The sequence below is a fragment of the Myotis daubentonii genome, chromosome 16 (assembly GCF_963259705.1).
Source record: "Myotis daubentonii chromosome 16, mMyoDau2.1, whole genome shotgun sequence".
Classification (NCBI taxonomy): Eukaryota; Metazoa; Chordata; class Mammalia; order Chiroptera; family Vespertilionidae; genus Myotis; species Myotis daubentonii.
The window spans coordinates 41,447,207-41,467,072 of record NC_081855.1 but is presented as its reverse complement, the minus strand read 5'-3'; the positions used below and the strand labels follow the sequence as shown (position 1 = coordinate 41,467,072).

Here is a 19,866-nt window from a genome sequence, read left to right as displayed (position 1 = left end):
TCTCAGGGGATCCTGAGCCAGAAACCTGCTCCTGGGGCAGTTCAGTGACCAGTCCATCATTTTCTCTCCCGAGCACCCCCTCCGACCCCGTCCTGGCATGCTCTGGGTCCTCTCGATTGCAGGGCAGGTGAGGGCAGATGGCCTGGCTGGTGGCCGACGCCAACTCCTCCCCTAAAACCCCGGCGATTTGAACTCGGGTACTGTCCTGTGACAAGAGGGAGGGTGGGGCAGGTGGCAATGGCCTGCAGCCAGGGGCAGGGAGAGGTGGGAACATCAGTTTTGAAAATGACCCGTGTGAGGGCGGGATCCGGCCTCTGCGATTTGATCTCAGCTTTGTGTGTTGTGTCTTTCCATTCACTTGGGACAGTTAAGAGACAGGGATCATCTGTCCGCACCGCCCCTGCAGGCCCCTCCCTGTGGTCACCCAGTCCCTGCCCTCCCCCTGGCAGACGGGCTCCCTTTCCAGGAGCAGGGCCAAAGGATTGGGTCTCAGGGAGGCAGGCAGCTCTGGAGGGAGGAGACGGAGACGCCGCGACAGCCTTGAGCTCACAGGCATGGAGACGGCTTTGTCCCCCTCTCCCCTCAATCCTCGGGTCTGAGAGCCTCCCCCAGTGAAAGCCCACTTCCTGAGGCCTCTGGTTTGGTCTTTTATTCGTCACAAAGGAGGAAGATCCGACACCAGTTCGGCTCTGAGTGCAGAGCTCTGCCGCTCCCCTCACCGTCCCCAACGAGCCTTTCTAAGTTCATCTCTGCTCCAAACCAGTCGCTCTGAGTCACTCAGTCGCTCTGAGACCCATCTAAGTAGGTGTCCTCTCCCTGCCCTTTCATTCCGACGTCCTCAGCCCCTCAGCCTCCTTCAGAGATGAAAGGTGACAGCCCAGCCCTGACCTGCAGCTCCCCGAGGGGACCCCAGCAGCAGCGGGGGCGGGCAGGTGCTGGGGACCTGGGTGTGGTAGGGCTGCTCTCCTGAGCCCCCCCCTTCCTTGGGAGCCAGCTGTGGCTGTGGGAGGAAGATGGGGTTCTGCCGGCCCTGGTCCAAGCCCCTGGGGAGCTGCCATGATGGGGGAGGGGGCGGGCCTGGGGATGGTGAGGAAAGGTACAGAGCGGAGTGTGGGGAAACAGGAATGATTCGCTCGGCCATGCTCCGTGGTGACATGGAGGTGTGGGTGGGGGGCCAGCAATGGCCCCATCCAGCCCCAGCCTCCACCAGCCCCCAGACTGGCTTTGTAACTCAAGGAACTGGCGTGGGGTTGGAGGAGAGAAACCGAGAGATCTGTGCTGTGGGCTTTGCGCTCAGGCTGGTGGGAAGACCAGACGGTCTCCTCTGCCCGCTTTGGAGATGCTCAGACCTCTTCCCAGCAGGGGGGCGGGGTGACTGTTGGAAGTCAACCCTCTGCCCACTGTCCCCAGAGTGGCGCTGGTGCGCGGCCCGGGCCCAGGCTCGGCGCTCAGAGCTCCTCGTGAACCCGCTCCTGGTCCTCGTCCGTCTTCAGCTTGAGCTCGTCGCTGGTGATCTTGCCGTCCTGGTTGCGGTCCTGGTTCTGGAACATGTCCCCTATGGTTTTCTCCGCGTCCTGCCCCGGCATGAGGCGCCCTTTGCCCTCACTGACTTGAGCCTTGATGAAGGTGGAGAACTGGGGGAGAGGAGAGCCGGGGAGGGGGAGGTGAGCCTCATGCCTGAGCGGCCTTGGGGGGCCTTGGCAAGGGCCCCCGGGGAGGCCAGCCAGTGAGGACGGAGGAGAGGAGCTGGGGCAGGGACAAGGGACCTACAGCACGGGCCCGGACAGGAGGGTGGACATGTGCCCCGTTCTTGCTAGAGGCCGCCATGCGAGGTGAGAGTGTGGGAACGGGTACTGTAAGGGTTGCATCCTCACCCACCTCCTCTGGGGGGACCTCGCCATCTTTGTTGAGGTCCAGGTCTTCAAACAGGTTGGCGGGAGGGTCCTGGTGCCACACAAACAGGTAGCCTTCGGGCAGCCCCTCCTCCCGGGAGATCAGCTCCACCTCAAACAGCAGCACAGCACTGCCAGGGACCCCCCGGGCTGGCGGTGGGAGAATGAAGGAGACCGGTCAGGCCTGGTCCGGGCCTGGCTTTGCGGCCTGCCCAGTGTTCCCAGCTCCAGGCCTGTGACCCCTCTTGGAGGCTGGACAGTGGGACAGGGGGTGTTCACAGAACCAGCCGAAAGGGGCAAACGGGTGGGTCAGACCGGACCTGCCCCTCACCTCCACTCTCCCCGTGTGCCAGGTGCGGGGGGACCACCAGCTGCCGCCTCTCCCCCACACACATGCCCCGCAGGCCTGTGTCCAGTCCTTCGATCACCTTGTTGGCCCCCAGAGTTGCCTCCTGGGGGGCCCCGTAGTCATGCCTGGGGAGGAGCAGATGCCCAGGTCAGTGCCCTTCCCCGTCCCACAGCTCACACCTCACGGGTGCCCACCCCACGCAGCTGAGTGCAGGGCCCAGGCTCGGATGGGACACCCTTCTCGTCTTGCCACGGCCCCTACCATGTGGCCTCGGGGCTCAGCTCCCCTACCGCAAGCTTCACCCTCCCTTCCCCTTCCTGCCCCTTCCGCTCTCAGAGACCGGAACTGATGGAGAAGGGGGTGCTATATGGAGGTCCCCCCTCACCTGGGCCCACCCACCTGCCCGCCCCCGGCCCGCCCCAGACCCACGAGGAGAAGAGCTTGGTGCCGTCCAGCAGAGAGCAGTTGTAGTGGTAGCGAACGAAGTCCCCGGACTTGCTGGTCTCGTTGCAGGCCTCGGCGGGCCGGGACAGGGTCCTGACTTCCACTGGGTCCTCGGGGTTATGGAAGTCGATGACGTGGACGTCAAATATCAGCACAGCGGAGCCAGGGATCTTGTCTCCTGGGACCAGAATGGGGCGCGGGTCAGCTTGGCGTCCAGGAGGGGCCCCCCAGGGTCTCCATGAAACTGCCCTGGGGTTTCACATGAGAAGGGGATGGGGAGTTTGTCCACATAATGAGGTCTCCTAGGGGGCAGGGAGGGAGGGACCTGCCGGTTAGAAAGCCCTTTATACCGCAAAACCTCCGAGGGACTCACCTGGCTGATCAAGGGGGTTAGTCCCATCTTACAGGTGAGGACGCTGGCCTTCCAGCAAAGCTGGGTCTCAAATCCAGGTCTCTGCTTCCCAGGGCTAGGCTGTCTGTGTTTTTCCATAAGCACCCCCTCCCCAAACTCAGGAACACGTTCCCAGGAGGGAAGAGAAGTGGGGGGACTGCCCTGGAGGGAAGGATGGAGTCCATGTGGCAGGAACTGTGGGGGTGACCGGTTTTGTGATGAGAGGGCAGAGCAGGGGGAGGTCACTGAGGGGTTCAGGAGAGGAGCTGAGCTACAACAGGCCTACCAGTCCCGTTCTCCCCGTAGGCGAGGTGCGGGGGGATGGTGATCCTCCGGCGCTCGCCCATGCAGGCGCCCTGCAGGCCCTGGTCCATCCCCGGGATGATGTAGCCCTGCCCCACGTAGGTATTGTACGTGTGGTTGCGGGAGTAGCTGCAGGACAAGGTGGGGGGAGGCCAGCAAGGGAGTCAGAGGGGCCCCTGCCCTGGCTGACAGCTCAGAGCCACCCGGGGCTGCTGAGGTGACCCCAGCTTCTTGCCTCCCTCCTCAGGCCGCGCCCCTGACCTGGAATCGAAGAGGGTGCCATCCATCAGCGAGCCGTTGTAGTGGTAGCGCATGAAGTCCCCGGCCGCGGCTCTCCGGACACAGCCCGGCGGGAGCTCCAGCGTCTCCAGCTGGACCGTGTCCTTCGGGTTGTGGACGTCGATAAGTAGGACGTGGAAGACCAGGGAGGCCTGCGGGGGGATCACAGTCCCTGGGGACGGGATGGGCTTCAACCATACGGGTGGGGAGCAAACCGGCTCCTTCTTGACCCAGGAAGGCCCCTGGGTGAACCCTGCAAAAGGGTGCTCACCCTGCTCCCCGGGGCCCTTCCCTGGCCCTCAGCCTCCCTGCTCCTGCTCCCCCTGTGAGGCCAGAGCTGGGTGTGCCCCCGGGCCACCCACCAGCCCGTCCAGGACCTTTGTGTGAGTCCGAATACAGCTCCCCTTCTCAACGAGATGATCACCAGGGGCCTGATCTCATTCCCACTCGCCTCCTTGGCTGGGCGCCCTGAGCCACTGTGTGTGGCCGCCGCCGCCGGAGAACCCCCGAGTCCTCGCCCGCCCTTACCGTAGCCCTTCTCGCCATAGGCCAGGAACGGAGGGATGATGATCTTCCTTCTCTCTCCAGGGCACATGCTCAGCAGCCCCTGGTCCATGCCCTTGATCAGCCAGCCAGAGCCGACGTAGGTGTCGTAAGTGCCGCCCCTGCTGTAGCTGCAGAGATTGAGGTAGGGGTGATGCCGCCGGAGGAGGGAGAACATAGACCCTGGACTCCCCCCACCGGAGCCACGGTCCCCAGCGCCGGGGCCCCGCCAGCCCTCACCTGCTGTCGAAGGCGGTGCCGTCCAGCAGTGTGCCGTTGTAGTGGTAGCGGACAAAGTCGCTGTCCTGGACCATGCGGGGGCAGTGGGGCGGGCGCAGCAAGGTGCTCACCTGCACGGTGTCCTCCTTGTTCCACAGATCCAGCAGGACCACGTCGAAGTAGAGGGTGGCATCCGGGGGGATGAGCCCGGCTGTGAGGGCAGGCCGCAGGGGCGCATGTTTGGTGCAGCCCAGGGTGGGGGTGGCCGTGGGGGTCTGAGCATCCTGCTGGGCCCCCTCCCTCCACACCTCTAGTTCCCCTTCTTCCTAGTCAAGCTACGATCCTACCGGCTGTTACTGCCCTTCCTCCCACCCCAGAGGCAGCAAACAAGCTCTAGTCCCAGACCTGCCCCTCTTCATACTGGGTAGGCAGCTGACCGTGGGCAGGGCCCTCTCCCTCTCTAAGCTTCAGGTTTTGGGCCCCGCGGCCCTTGATTCTGCCTCCAGGTCTCCTCCATCCCCATGCCTGCGCCCCAGCCCTTCTCACCCACACCGATGCTGCCATAGCCCAGGTGGGGGGGCACGATGAGGCGTCTCCGCTCGTTGACACACATGCCCATGAGGCCTCGGTCCATGCCGGTGATGAGACGTCCCACACCCACCACGATGGCCACCAAAGTGCTGCGGTCATAGCTGGGGGACGGAGGGGATACAGTGGATTCAGGTGTGCAAGGTGAGGGTGCACACAGCCAGATGCTTCCCTCTGCCCACGGTCACATACATGCCTAGGTGCACACACACACGCACATACATGCACAATCCCCCTCTACACACAGGTGTAGATCAACATGCTCCTCACCTCCCTCCGGGGTCAGCTGTGACCCCCAATGTAAGAGGCGGGGCAGTTACAAAAGGGAAGTCCCCACGGAGCCTAGGGGCTCTTATACTCCTGGGAGAGGGCTGGGTGCAAGCCGTCTGCTGCTCTCTGCTGGCAGCAAAGGCGTGCTCAGCACTTCAGGGAAGTGAAGAGGAACATTTATGGAGCCGTTAGGATGTGCTGGCGACATGCTTGGCCGTGATCTGATTTAATTCTTTCCCCGTGAGGAAGGCGTTATTGTTTTCATTTTTCTTCTGAGACTAAGTCACTCACTCAAGGTCACGGCTAATATGTGGTATGTGCGACGCCACTCCCCCCCCAACCCCCCTTTGTGCCCCTGCACCAGGGACTCGCCAAGGAGGAAAGGAAGGGGAAGCAGGCTGGTGGGGGGTAGGGGTTGGTTTTCAGTTCTGAAAGAGCCTACTCTCAAACTGCCGTGGCTTTTATTTATTTTAGTTACTGTTTTTTCATTTTATGTTTTCAGAAGTTAAGGGCGGCTGGGAGATTGACCGAAGGGGGCCACGGGTTGTGAAAGTTTTCCAGGCTCAGCCTGGTTCCCAGAGTCCCCACCAGGGAAGTCGTCCCCCAAAGCCCCCCTCCACCCCTCGACTCCGCCCCTGGCGGTCAGGGGCTGTACTCCTGGCTACTGCCTACCCCTCACTTTGCCTACTGAGCTGGTTTTGTGACCGGCCTGCTTCCCACACAGGCTGTTGTGAGGGCCCGAGCACCCGTCAGCACTGTCAGAGCATCTGGTCCCCCCAGAGTCGAGGCTAATGAGCACTGGACCCTCTCGGACTCCCAGGCACTGTGTCAAGTCCACTTTCATTCATCGTCTTGTTTGAGTCCTTTCGTCAGTCTCAGGAAGCAGGGACTCGGTTTTCTCAGATTGTTTGTTTTTCGGATTGTTTGTGATCTCTATTTTTCAAATACAGAAGGTAAAGCTTTAAGAGGCACCATTTCTTGTCCACGGTCACAGCCTGGCTTTGAAACCAGGGTCTTGGACTCTGGAGTTTGTGTTCTTACCCAGTACACTGCCTGCCCCCAAAGCCATGGCCACCGCTTTCCCGGGGGATGAGCTGTGTGTTTTGGGGAAGGGTCGAAGAAGAACTGACTTCGTGGGGTGTGGTGGGGGATTGTGTGTGTGTCACTGAGACCTACGGTTTAACCAAGGCTGACATGTAGCCCTGCCCTGCCCCCACCAACAGAAGTGGATTAGCGCCCTGGCCGGTTTGGCTCAGTGGATAGAGCATCGGCAGGGCATTCAATTCCGGTCAAGAGCATGCACCTCGGTTGCAGGCTGTTGGGGCCCTACCCTAGTTGGGAGGCAACCAATTGGTGTGTCTCTCTCATGTCATGTTTCTCTCTGTCTCTCTGCCTCCCTTCCATTCTCTCTAGAAATCAATGGAAAAAATATTCTTGGGTGAGAGGGGAAACGTGGACTTGCCAGAGCAGACCAAAGGCCTGCCTCTCTCCTTGCCAGAGCAGAAGCCGGCCTCTCAAACTCCAAGGCTGGCAAGATGGGCGGCAGCCCTGGCCTGGTGGCACTAAGATGGAGGAGGTGGGGGTGCAGGTAGACCCGGAGAGGGAGGTATAACAATCCTCCCAGGAGCCAGGACAGCAGGTCTGACACGTGGACAGACATGGTCCCTACACGCCCAGATTCATCCAATCTTATTACAATGCTGGCTGCTGACAGCCACCCCCTCCAAAGGAAGTTCTACGCCCTCTTCTCTAACCACAAAGGCACTGAAACCGGGATGGAAGCGCTGAAGGGAGTCAGGACGGGTGGGAATGTAGGGGTCCCAGGCTGCTCACATGCATCAGGGACCAGGCTCTTCCCCCCAACACTGTAGACTAGAACAGCCCCCGCCTCATGTCCCTAAATAAAGGGCTGGTGAATAGAGCAGTTCACCTTGATTATCAAGCACTTAGGGGGAGTTTGGGGAGCGTGTGTGAACGCAGTCGGGGTCCTTGGAGAGGCAAAGGTTTGAAATTGAGAGCAGAAGATACATCCCTGGGGAGATGGATGTCTGGGAGACCACCCCCTCCGCCACCCAAGGCGCTGTGTTTGGGGTTAGGGGATCAGGGAATGAGTACCAGAAGGCAGACACAGCTTACAAGGGCACCAAGGGAAGGAACCCAGGAGCTAAGGGTGCCCGGCCCGCTGGCGGGGGAGGAGTGGTGAGTCTGGGGCCAGCCAACCCGTTACCTGGAGTCAAACTTCTTGCCATCCTCAAAAGTGCCGTTGTAGTGGTAGCGCACGAAATCCCCCCTCTGCACCTCGCGGGGGCAGGCCCTGGGGATGTGGTACCTCTCGATGACCACGTCTTCCAGGGGCCCCCCGGCCGGGCTGGCGCGGCCCAGACCCCTCCCCACGGCCTGCACCAGCAGCAGCAACATCTGCAGCAGCGGGGCTCGCAGGAGGGTGGGGCTGCGGGACCCCGCGCCGCGGAACATGGTGCCTGGAGCTGGGATGGCCGGCAGTGAGGCCGAACAAGAGAGGAGCCGCCACCAGCCTCCGCTCCCGAGTTGGCTCCCCCTCTTCCTGTCTTCGCTCCCCACCCCCGCCCTGGCGGGTCCACGTGGAATGGGGGCTGGGGAGGCTGAGCTGGCGGGCGGGGTCGGGATGGAATCGGAGGAGGGGGCCCGGCCGAGAGCGGGCGAGACCGGGCCTGCACCACAAAGAGCTCCAGGCGCCCCCCTCGCCCCCGCCCGAGGCGGAGAGGCCCAGCCGGGAGGGAGGCTCCAGAAAGATGAGAAGTGGGCGCTGACTCCAAACCCAAAAAAGAAAAAGTTCACTGTCTTTCCCCCTGGAGCCCCCGGGGTCCTAAAGCCGGACAGAGGCATCCCTTGCTGCTTTCGCTGGCACCCCCAAATCAGACGCCTCTTCGGGAGGCTGGGGAGGCCAAAGCATCTGAGGGTGTCTCCGCTCGCCCATCCCTCCTGTCCCAGGACGAGGAGCAACTTCGCTCTGCAAAACCCGGGCTGCCGGGGCGTTGAGTGGACGGAGGTCCGCCCGGCGGCGGTGGAGTGGAGGGTGTGCAGGGCAAAGCCGGGTGTGGCCTGCCCGCCGCGGGCTGGGGGGACCCTGGGAGCGACCCCTTCAGGACTGGGGGTGGGGCGGGTGCCCAAGGGGCTCCGTGATGCACGAAAAACCAGGTCCTGGGGCTTGGGCAGCACAGAGGGAGTGGGCACGTCCCTCCATTTCACGACCTTAAGGTGGGGGGGCAGCGTGGAGGGGAGCTTTCTGGGCTCCCCATCCTTAAGGGAAGCGCCCCCCCATCTGTCGAGGGAAAGCTACTAAGGACAGGGGACCGGGCTACGTAGGGGACTCAGGACACCCTTGCGCCCACCGAACAGAGGGGAGACGCAGCCCTCGCCCCTCCGGGGTCCTGACCGAGGCCATTACCCTCCCGGCAGCCGCGGGGCCCGGCGCTAAGACCCAGCGGGCACGCCGGCCCGGCCCCTGCCCCGCCCGCCCGCCCGCCCGCGGGCCCGGCCCGGACACCAGCTGCGCCCGGAGAGCCGCGGGCCGGCCGGCGCGGTGCGGGGATGGGGCGGGCGGCCTGGGCGCTGCTGTGGCTGCTGCTGGGCCGCTCCGGGGCGCAGTACGAGAAGTACAGCTTCCGGGGCTTCCCGCCCGAGGACCTGATGCCTCTGGCCGCCGCCTACGGGCACGCGCTGGAGCAGTACGAGGGCGAGGGCTGGCGCGAGAGCGCGCGCTACCTGGAGGCGGCGCTGCGGCTGCACCGGCTGCTGCGGGACAGCGAGGCCTTCTGCCACGCCAACTGCAGCGGGCCCGCGCCGCCCGCCGCCGCCGCCCCCGGGCCCCCGCCCGGCCCCGCCGGGGGTCCCGGCGACGAGTGGGCCCGCGAGCTGCGGCTCTTCGGCCGCGTCCTGGAGCGCGCCGCCTGCCTGCGGCGCTGCAAGCGGACGCTGCCCGCCTTCCAGGTGCCCTACCCGCCGCGCCAGCTGCTGCGCGACTTCCAGAGCCGGCTGCCCTACCAGTACCTGCACTACGCGCAGTTCAAGGTGAGCTCCCCTCGCCCCCCAGCCCCCCGCGTCCCGCCCGCCCGCCCCCGGGCGCTGCTCGGTCCCGTCGCCGGCAGCCGGCGTCGGGTTTCCCGTCGGTTGCGGCGGAGCAGTTGCTGACATCGATCCCGCAGCCTCTCGTGCGCTCGGGGCGGCGGGCTCGGGCCCTGCTGACCCACCCCGACCCCACCCCACAGGCGAACCGGCTGGAGAAGGCGCTGGCGGCGGCCTACACCTTCCTCCAGAAGAACCCCAAGCACGAGCTGACCACCAAGTATCTCAGCTACTACCGGGGGATGCTGGATGCGGCCGAGGAGCCCCTCACCGACTTGGAGGCGCAGCCCTACGAGGTGGGCGGAGGGGGAGGGCTGGCCTTGCAGCTCCTCCCCAACCCCCCCCCCCCTAGGACTTGGGGAGGAGGGGAGTGTGGGGGGGGGCCCCCTGACCCTCCTCTCGCTCCCCTCCAGGCCGTGTTCCTCCGGGCGGTGAAGCTCTACAACAGCGGGGACTTCCGCAGCAGCACCGAGGACATGGAGCGGGCCCTGGCCGAGTACCTGGCTACCTTTGCGCGGTGTCTGGCTGGCTGCGAGGGGGCCCACGAGCAGGTGGACTTCAAGGACTTCTACCCTGCCATAGCAGGTACCCCCACCCAGACCCATGGGCGTCCTTCCCAGCCGCCACTGGGCCCAGAACAACTCAGACCCCTGAACACATTCATGGAGCCCCTACTCCGTGCTGGGGAGGTGGTCAGTGGTATATCCTGTCCCTGGGAGTGTGGAGTGCGCAGCCAGCTGAGAGGCGGACAGGGTAACGGATCCCCTGCCACTGGGTGCCGAAGGACTGCAGTCTGGAGCGCCCAAGGTGCTGGGCGCCGGTGGAGAGAGGCGGTGACATCCCAGGAGGGTCTGGGATGGGGGTCACAGGCTTTCCAGGTAGAGGTCAGTGCAGGTGCAAAGGTGCCCCCGCAGAGATGGGAAACAGCCCCGCACGGATGTCCCAAAAGCAGTTTGTGGCCAGAAATCACACCGAGTCTGAAGTCTCTAACTGCAGCGGTCCCTCAGGGCTGTCCTGAGCTTTTTAATCTGGGCGTCAGGACCGCTTCCACACCTCACCTGCCACCTCCCAGAGAGCCAAGCTGTGGGCGCCCTGGCCACAGTCGTCTGCCTCAGCATTGCTTATCCCAGCCGCCACCTCTCACGTGGCTGCAACAGGCTCTGCAGGCAGAGCTGGGGCGGGCGTCCTCTCCATCACCCACTCCGGGAACCGAGCTGTTCAGCACACCACCAGCTTCTCACCCCTGCTTCCCCCCCCACCCCACCACCCAGATATTTTTGCAGAATCTCTGCAGTGCAAGGTGGACTGTGAGGCCAACTTGACCCCCAACGTGGGTGGCTACTTCGTGGAGAAGTTCGTGGCCACCATGTATCACTACCTGCAGTTTGCCTACTACAAGTGTGAGCCTCCTGTGGGCTTGGGGTGGGGTGGGGAGCGGAGAGCACTGCACTGGGAGCACCACAGAGTCCGGGGAGCTCTTCCTCAGAATTCAGGCCCCTGGGCTATTGGGAGGGCGTGGGGGGTGGGGGGAGGCAGGTGAAAGGCTGGAGGAAGAGAACAGAGAGCAGCCTCAGGGTAAATGACTAGCTAGCCCACAGCTGCACAGCACTTGACAGTTTACAAAGCCCTGCCAGGTCTGTTTATCTCACTTTATCCTCCCACCAACCCCCTGCAGATGACATCGCTGGACCCATTTTGCAGATGAGGACACTGAGGCTTACATAGAGGGCAAGGGGTCGTTAGTCACTTAGCTAATAAAAAGTAGCACCAGAGCCCTGGCCAGCGTGGCTCAGATGGTTGGGTGTCATCCCATGTGCCAAAAGGTTGCTGGTTCAATTCCAGGTCAGGGCACATGCCCGGGTTTCGGGCTTGATCCCCAGTATGGGGTGTGTGATTGATGTTTTGCTCTCACACAGATATTTCTCTCTCTCTCACTCCCACTTCCTTCCTCTTTCGCTAAAAGTAATATAAAATAATTTTTAAATCTTTTAAAAAAAGAAGTGGCCCCAGGACTTAAGGCCTTCCTCATTTGAGGGAGATCCTGGCCCCAAGGGGCTGCGATGGACAATCTCTAGGGTTCCTGTAATGCAGAGATGCCAAGATTCAGACAGAAGCTGGAGTTGGAGTGGAGGGTCTGTGGACCAAGGGGCCAGGAGAGCGCTAGCCGGTTTGACTCAGTGGATAGAGCCTCGGCCTGTGGACGGAACGGTCCCAGGTTTGATTCCAGTCAGGGGCACATGCCCAGGTTGCCAGCTCAATCCCCAGTAGGGGGCTTGCAGGAGGCAGCCACTCAATGGTTCTCTCTCATCATTGATGTTTCTATCTATCTCTGCCTCTCCCTAATATATTTTTATTGATTTCAGACAGTCAGGGAGAGGGAGAGAGAGATAGAAACATCAATGATAAGAGAGAATCATTGATCAGCTGTCTCCTGCATGCCCCCCACTGCGGATTGAGCCAGCAACCGAGGCATGTGCCCTTGACCGGAATCGAACCCTGGACCATTCAGTCCGCAGGCCGACGCTCTAGCCCAGCCGTGGGCAAACTATGGCCCACAGGCCGGATCCGGCCCGTTTGAAATGAATAAAACTAAAAAAAAAAAAGAGACCGTACCCTTTTATGTAATGATGTTTACTTTGAATTTATATTAGTTCACACAAACACTCCATCCATGCTTTTGTTCCGGCCCTCCGGTCCAGTTTAAGAACCCATTGTGGCCCTCGAGTCAAAAAGTTTGCCCACCCCTGCTCTATCCACAGAGCCAAACCAGCTAGGGCTCTCCCTCCCTTTTTGAAATCAATAAAACTCTATTTAACACACACACACACACACACACACACACGCACACACACACACACACAGAAGCCAGGAGGCCCTTCATGGGTCCAGTTGGCTAAGAGGTTGAGGGCCACCACTGGCCTCTAATTCCCCTCTGACATCATTCTCCACCATGTGAGCTTGATCAGTTTACTTGGCCTCTCTGTGCCTTGAATTTCTTGTCTGTAAAATGGGAATGACAATAGCGTTGAGTCTTAAATGAGGGCCTGGCACACATCAAGTGCCCAGTACATCCCAGTACATTATCATTGGGTGGGGTGAGATGCCCAAAGGTATTCTGGAAGACAGCTGGGGAGGCAGAGGCGCTGGACTGGAGAGGGAGATAGGAGTGGGTGAGGTGGGGTCATCCCTAAAGATGGGTGGGTGAGGGGAGGGTCACCCCTAAAGGCGGGGCAGTGCCAGGGCTACTCCTCACCCCTCCTCTGTCTGCAGTGAACGACGTACGCCAGGCTGCCCGCAGCGCCGCCAGCTACATGCTCTTCGACCCCGAGGACAGCGTCATGCAGCAGAACCTGGTGTACTACCGCTTCCACCGGGCTCGCTGGGGCCTGGAGGAGGAGGACTTCCAGGCCCGGGAGGTGGGCATGGCCTTCCGAGCCACTCTTGGGACCATGTGATTTGATAAAAAAAAATCCGGCTTCCTCAGAAGGCAGGATGGAAAGTGAAAAAATATGGGTTGTAGCTGGGGTCCTGGGTTCAAACTCAGCCCCATCGGCTGTGTGGTCCTGGGAACACCGCTCACCCTTTCTCAGTCTATTGCTTCACCTGCAAAATGGGGCGGGGACGACCTCCCTTACCAGCACCGCCGGCGAGGTGGGAGGCATGAAAACACCTGTTGGTTCCTGCCTGCTCCCTTCCCCACCCTCATCATCCTCACTGCTGGCCTTGGCCTTCTTCCCCAGGGACCTCCCAACCTGGACCAACTTAGGAGTCTGGGGCAACCCTGGCACAGATGGGGCACCTGGTGCTGGCGTCCATTTCCTTGTCAGTGGCAGACACTGCGAATCAGTTGAGGCGCTCTCCCCCAGAACCCTCAGAATCCGTAACCCAGCACTCCAAGCAGCGGCACTTTTTTGATCAGCATGTGAGCTGACACCTGTCCAGGCTCCTTGAGCTGGAAAAGGGCCAGGGGGCCCAAATCCTCGGAGCTCTGGCTCCTCCTCTTCTGGCCGCAGGGTCCAGCTCACCTCACTGTCCTCTCCTCCTCCCAGGAGGCCATGCTCTACCACAACCAGACGGCGGAGCTGCGGGAGCTGCTGGAGTTCTCGCACATGTACCTGCAGTCAGATGATGAGGTAAGTGGCCCCCTGCCCCCAGGGCTGGGTGATGATGGAGACCCCTTGGCCACTTTGCCAAAGCTCAGCCCCAGCTCCCGGCAGCCGGCTGTTGTGAAGCAGGATTCTCCTGTCCCGTAAATACATCTGCCCTTCTCCCCCCACTCCATGTCCTCCTGCCCCCTTCTCTGTATGTCTCAGTCGTGCTTCTCCTGGGCCCAGCTCAGGTGGCGCCTCCTCCAGGAAGCCAGGCTGCATGCCCTGGCTCTGTCTTCCAGGCTTGCAATGCCGACTCTGACCCTCCCGGCCTCCCTGGACCTGGACTTATTTGCAGTCCTGGTCCAGCTCACCCCCAGCCCCCTCTCCAGCCAGTCTCCTAGAGGGCTGTGATCCAAGATGGGGGACGAGGTTACTCCCAGCTCCCCCAGGTTACTCTGCTCTCCGGGGAAAGCAGAGCTGGTGCCCAGAAACTGAGTTTGAATGAACCAGTGAACGAAGGAAGGAATGCAGGACGCCAGGAAGGAAGGACTGCAGCGTGTTAGGTTGATCCTGAGTGAGGGTTTGAGGGTGAATGCTCTCAGGTGTCCTGCTCGGGGCTTCTGTATCCACTCCCTCCTTTGTTCAAGCGCCATGCTCCCTCATGGAACACGGGGGCCGGGTCTACACTCTTAGTAGCCAGGTTGGCACTGGTCAGACTTGGTCCACACTTCCCAAGTGGGCCCCCTCCAGGAAAGTCTTGGAGAGCCCTGAAACTCTCATTGCTTCATCCATCGAGTGGGGAGGATCATGCCCACCTCACCCCGTGTGGTGAGAATGAAATGAGATCAAGTGTGTAAAGCGCTCAGTACAGAGCTGGCATGCATGTAGTCGGTGCTCAGCAGGTGGCAGCCGTTTTGATTGCTCCTGTGTGTTGTGTGCCGATGGCCAGATACCGGGTTTGGGCCTGGGCTACATTGATGAGAGACATATTCCCTTTCCCCAGCAACAGGGGGAGGCACAACACCCCTCTCCCTGCGGGAGAGGTCAGCAGGGGGCACCGGAGGACTCCTGACCCAGCCAGGGTCATCGCAAGGGCTGCATCTGGAGCTGATGCCTGGCGTTGGGGGATGAACAAGGGCAGTGCAGGCAGAGGGGAGGAAAGGCGTTCCTGGCTGGGACTGGCATGAGCAGACGGTGTGCACGGGCTCCCAGCACGCTCGGGGTGTTTATACTTAACAAGTGGCTGCAGAGGGCGAAGCTCCTGCTGACACGGAATCTCTGCTGGGGAGCCCCATGCACCAGTTTCGGGGGGGGCAGCTGGGGATAGGACGGTAGGAGAAACCCTCATGGCATTCCTGTGTGAGATCTTGAGACGGGGATGGGGCGGGAGGGCCCCTGGGCCAGGCTTGGAACTGGCCCGGGTTTGTGCCTTCTGTCATCTGGTTTGTCCCCCGACCCTGGACCCTGGGGCGTCTCTAGATGGAGCTGGAGGAGACAGAACCGCCGTTGGAGCCCGAGGACCACCCATCTGATGCGGAGTTTGAGGGGGAGGGCGACTACGAGGAGGGCATCTACGCTGACTGGTGGCAGGAGCTGGACGCCAAGGGTGATGAGGCTGAGGCTGGTCAGTGACTTGAGCCATGACGGGGGTGGGGATGCACCTGGGGTGGAGGTTGGGGACAGGGATCCAGGCACTGGGCTACAGAGGCGGGGGACTAATATGTGTGTTGGATGCTGGGACCCCCTCCTCTGGGGGCTTCCTGTCTGTTGGCAACCTCTGTAGGGGGTGGTATCCTTCCTGGGATCAGGGGTCAGCCGAGACCTGTTCCTGGGGAGTCTCTCTCCTGCCTGCCCCACCTCCCCGTAGAATAGCACCCAGACACCTGTTGGGAGGGGTGGGGGCTCACCCCAGTGCTCTCTCCTTTTCTTTGCAGAGCCGGAGCCTGAGCTAGCATGAGAAGAGGGCCGCCCCGGCACCTCACAAGAACTTGGGAAGCCTGGGCCCATGGGACCACCCTCACCAGCCTGGGCAGCAGCAAGACTATTTATTAACAATGTAAAATGGACATAGCTGGCCAGGCCCCATCCTGTCCCACCCGAGAGCATTGCTCCGGGCCCCCTGCCTCCTCGCTGGTCTCGACCACAGGATGGCGGTGCTGCAGCTGCTCCTCCCCCTGCTCCTCCCCTGGAGGAGGAGATGCCAGCTTCTCCTAGTCGGGGCCTCAGCCTGAATTTCAGAGATAGCAGAGGGGCGGCTGGCATCACGGAGAGCACTGGACCAGGAGTCCAGCGGTGCCTGGCACTGGCCATGGTGCTCAATAAATGTTTCTTGTTGAATGAATTTCAAGGCCTGGCCCTAGCCAGTTTGGCTCAGTGGATAGAGCGTCAACCTGCTGAACAAAGGGTCCTGGGTTCGAGTCCAATCAGGGCAGGTACCTTGCTTGCAGGCTCCGCTCCTCCCTGGCCCAGGCCCTGGTCGGGCTCGTGCAGGAGGCAACCAATCGATGTGTCTCTCTCACATTGATGTTTTTCTCTGTCTTTCCCTCTCCTTCTCTCCTTCTCTCCCGCCCGCCCGCCCCCCCCCCCCAAAAAAAAAATAATCAATGGAAAAATATCCTCGGGTGAGGATTAACAACAGCAACACGAAAAAGAATTACAAGACCTGGGGTCCATTCTCCCAAGGCCTGAGTGGTGAGGGTGCAGGTCCTTCTCTCCTGGCCTCTGCGCCCACCTCCCCTCATCTGGTCTCCCCTCATCTGTAAATGCGAGGGAGGCGGGTGAGGGGGCACAGTTTGGCCTCTGTGGACTGAGAAGAGCAGCTGCTGTCATGGCAATCCACCGCCAGGGGGCGTGAGGACGCAGCTCCCGCCCCAAGTCCTGGGAAGACGGTGGCTTCAGATTTCTAAGATGGGATGTCCAGTATTTTCCTAGTTCAGCATGGCTTCCCTGGGGATATGTGGTGACTGATGGGAAGGGGCCAAGGACATTTACTTCCGGTTTTCACTTTTCAGGCATTGACCCAGGTTCCTTGGAGTCAGGGTGAGCATGCCCTGCCTGCTCTGCCCGCTCTCCATGAGCTGGGGCCCATCTCAGTGGCCAGAGGAGCGCGGTTACGGTCTGCAGTGTGAGACTTGGTGATGGCGGTGGCGTCTTGCCCCATCTTGCATTGGCTCTGGGGGGCAGAGGGTCCTAAGATGTGGGGGTGAGAGCCGTGTCTGGTGGCTATCACCCAGCCCTGTGACTCACCAGTGTCCCCTCCAGGTTTCACAACAGGAAAGTGGGGGCACGGGGGGGTCTCTGGGAAGGACCATGGGCCAGGGCCTGCAGGCTGACAGTGCTGCCCACTCCCCACGTTTCTGGCCTCTGAGGGGTAGGGTGTGGAGGAGCCTTCTCTCACTATAGGGTGGAGCAGAGGTTGGGAACCTAGTTCTCGCCTTCCACACCCCTCCTCCCCAGATGTGCCAGGTGGCTGGGCTTGGGCCCCGCCCAGCTCTGTGCCCAGGAGAACCCCATATCCCACCCCAAACCCCTTTCCTGGGCCTTTATTGATGACGAGGGTGGGAAGGCCAGTCTGAGTCTGGAGCGCAGATAGGTGGGGTCAAGGGGCGAAGGTGACCTCACTCCTCCCATAGGTGAGTCTGCCGTGGTGGTAGTGGTAGCGTCTCCTGAGAACTCCCAGGTGCCAGGTGGCCCAGCCCAGCCCCACCCTTTCAAGCTGCTTCCACCAGGGCTCTGCCCCCTGTTGCTGGGAGGGGCTGCCCCCGGGGGCTGGCACTCCAGAGGGTGGGGAGCCGGGATGTGCCGGAGCCTGCCAGTGTGATTAGGAGCCTTGGAATCCGAAAGGGTGGGAGTGAGTCTGAAAGTGCTGGTGTGCGGGAGTGCGAAGGTCCGTGTGCTTGTGTGCAGTGCGGCTGTGCGAGGCTGGGTGTGAGCGGGTGCCTGTGTGTGTGTGTCAGAACGTCCATCCAGGGCAGTGTCGTGGGTTCTCTCCACGTGCGTCCCTGTGCCTTTGTGAACATGACTCTAGGGGTTCACTCGCTCACTCACTCAGACATATTTATTTATTTATTTTAAAATATATTTTTTATTGATTTCAGAGAGGAAAGGAGAGGTAGAGAGAGATAGAAACATCAATGATGACAGAGAACCACTGATTGGATGGCTGCCTCCTGCACGCCCTCTACTGGGGATCGAGCCCGGGATCCAGGCACGTACCCTTGACGGGAATCAAACCCCAGGACCCTTGAGTCCACAGATCGACGCTCTGAGTCTATCCACTGAGCCAAACCGGCCAGGGCAGAACATATTTATTGAGCACCCACTGGTGCTGGGCACAGCAGGCCAAGCACCCTGCCTTGGTGGGGCCTGCATTCCAGCAGGGAGATAGGCAGGAAACACTATGTGTTATAAAGCTTTAGATAAATAAGATGGAAAAATGGAGCTGGGTAAGGGGATGGAGAGAATGGAGCGGTTGAAGTTTAAGAAGTGTGTTGATGTGTGTGGCCAAGTGTGCATCGGAGAGTGGCGTCTCTGAGTGTGTGGTGATGAGGCAGAGTGTGTGTGTTCGTGTGTGTGTGTGTGTGTTCGTGTGTGTGTGTGTGTGTGCGTGCGTGTGTGTGCCTGTGCGTGTGCGTATGTGTGTGCGTGTGTGGGTGTGTGTGTGTGGAGGGTATCCACTGGGAGCAGAAGCCTGGCCCCTCTCTAGGCACCAGACAGGCCTCCAGCCCAGGCCGTCCCAGCCAGCGTGCCGTCTCAGCTCTCGTTCCCAGGCAGCGCCAGCCCCTCCTGTCTTTCCCTAATGCCAGCCTCTCCCCAGTGCCGGGCCAGCTCCCCAAACCGGTGAGACAGATTCCCAGCAAGTCCCAGCGTGGGCCTCTGGGGCCCTCCAGCCCGTTCTCCCAGCCCCACCCAGCCAGACGCCCTGGCCTCCTCCATGTCTGTCTCCTTCCCCCACACCCAGCGCCACACCCAGCACCTTGTCAGTCACAGCATCTGTAGTAAAATGGGTAGAAGGTTAGTGACGGCCAATAGGGCACTGGGGATGGAGACCTCACACAGTGGGGCCAGACTCAGATGCCACAGAGGTGTGCTGGACCCAGAAAGGCCCCATCCTAAGAACAACATCACTATTACAAGGTATTGAATACCTACTATGTGCCAGGCACTTGGCAGGTTCTTTTTTTTTTTAATATACTTTATTGATTTTTTACAGAGAGGAAGGGAGAAGGATAGAGAGTCTGAAACATCGATGAGAGAGAAACATCCATCAGCTGCCTCCCGCACACCCCCTTCTGGGGATGTGCCCGCAACCGAGGTACATGCCCTTGACCGGAATCGAACCTGGGACCCTTCCGTCCGCAGGCCGACGCTCTATCCACGGAGCCACACCGGTCAGGGCGGCGGGTTCTTTATAACGCGCAGAGCAGTCCTGTCAGGTGGATACCGATCCCCCTCGGCCACAGGTGAGGCTGTGGGATGAGAAGCAGCCTGTCCAAGGCTCCCCAGGGGTGGTGGTGGCTGAGCTGGGTTTGAACCTTTCTCCCCAAGTCAGGGTCAGCTTTGCCCCCTTCCGGGTGGGGAACCTTTCTTCTGCCGAGGGCTATTTGCATATTTATAGCATCATTCCTGGCCATACAGCATTATCAACCTAAAAATTAGCCTGCTAGGTTTGGTCAAACATTTCATTAACTCACCCTAATGCCTTGGCGGGCCAGGCCCAATGATTCCGAGGGCCTTATGTTCCCCACCCCAGCTCCAGGCTGTCCGCTGGGGCCAGATAGAGGAAGGTGAGGGCCAGATGTGGAGACAAAAGGCCCGCATTGGCACCGCTCACTTCAGGAGACAAGGAGTTCCAGAAGGCAGGGGGGAGTGGGGAGGGAGGGAGGGGTGTACTGTCAAGGGCCCTCTCTCGGGCCTGATCCCAGAGCCAGCCTGCCCCTGCTGTCAGCTCCCTGAGATGGGGCCGGATGTTAGGGGGCCTGGGGACAGGCTTGCTGGAGTCACTTAGACCAGCCTCTTCTTGGATCCTAAGTGGTGGTCAAGTGAGGTGGGAGGAGTCCCATGGCCTTCCCCCACATTCCAGTAAATTACAATGGGAGAAATTCCCCCTTGGATTTGAGAAATAGTTCTTGAAGTCTTACCCTCTTGTTCCCCTTGGACCCTCTCCCAGGGTCCCCTGGGGACAAACAATGACACTCCCCTGTGTCAGAGGGCTGTGTCTGCCTAACCTGACTGGGGGAGTCCTGGCAGCCGCAGGGCCAAGCCCCCCACCGCTTCCCCACTCTGGGCTCTTCATCCAGGCTTTCTCTTGCAACTTCTCTCCAAGGCTCTGGCAGATGCCCCTAATTTCATCGATGGCAAAACTGAGGCCCAGGGAGGCTAGACTGGGCCCCC

The 19,866-nt window shown here is 60.9% G+C and overlaps 2 protein-coding genes across 2 annotated transcripts; one reads left to right on the top strand and one right to left on the bottom strand.

The window, feature by feature from the left end:
• Nucleotides 1-634: 634 nt before the first annotated feature.
• On the bottom strand, nucleotides 635-7,930 carry FKBP10 (FKBP prolyl isomerase 10). Its single transcript, XM_059670129.1, has 10 exons — nucleotides 7,506-7,930; nucleotides 4,967-5,112; nucleotides 4,442-4,631; nucleotides 4,187-4,332; nucleotides 3,641-3,830; nucleotides 3,363-3,508; nucleotides 2,671-2,863; nucleotides 2,224-2,366; nucleotides 1,879-2,042; nucleotides 635-1,634 (listed from the first exon to the last, which is right to left on the bottom strand). Exons 1-10 carry the CDS (start codon nucleotides 7,751-7,753, stop codon nucleotides 1,449-1,451), a joined length of 1,752 nt encoding a protein of 583 aa, XP_059526112.1. The 5' UTR covers nucleotides 7,754-7,930; the 3' UTR covers nucleotides 635-1,448.
• An 846-nt stretch (nucleotides 7,931-8,776) lies between these two features.
• P3H4 (prolyl 3-hydroxylase family member 4 (inactive)) lies at nucleotides 8,777-15,814 on the top strand. The gene is made up of 8 exons (XM_059670130.1): nucleotides 8,777-9,328; nucleotides 9,526-9,678; nucleotides 9,796-9,967; nucleotides 10,654-10,782; nucleotides 12,653-12,798; nucleotides 13,432-13,515; nucleotides 14,953-15,097; nucleotides 15,408-15,814. The coding sequence occupies exons 1-8, from the start codon at nucleotides 8,849-8,851 to the stop codon at nucleotides 15,428-15,430; spliced, it is 1,332 nt and encodes a 443-aa protein (XP_059526113.1). The 5' UTR covers nucleotides 8,777-8,848; the 3' UTR covers nucleotides 15,431-15,814.
• The last annotated feature ends 4,052 nt before the right edge of the window (nucleotides 15,815-19,866 follow it).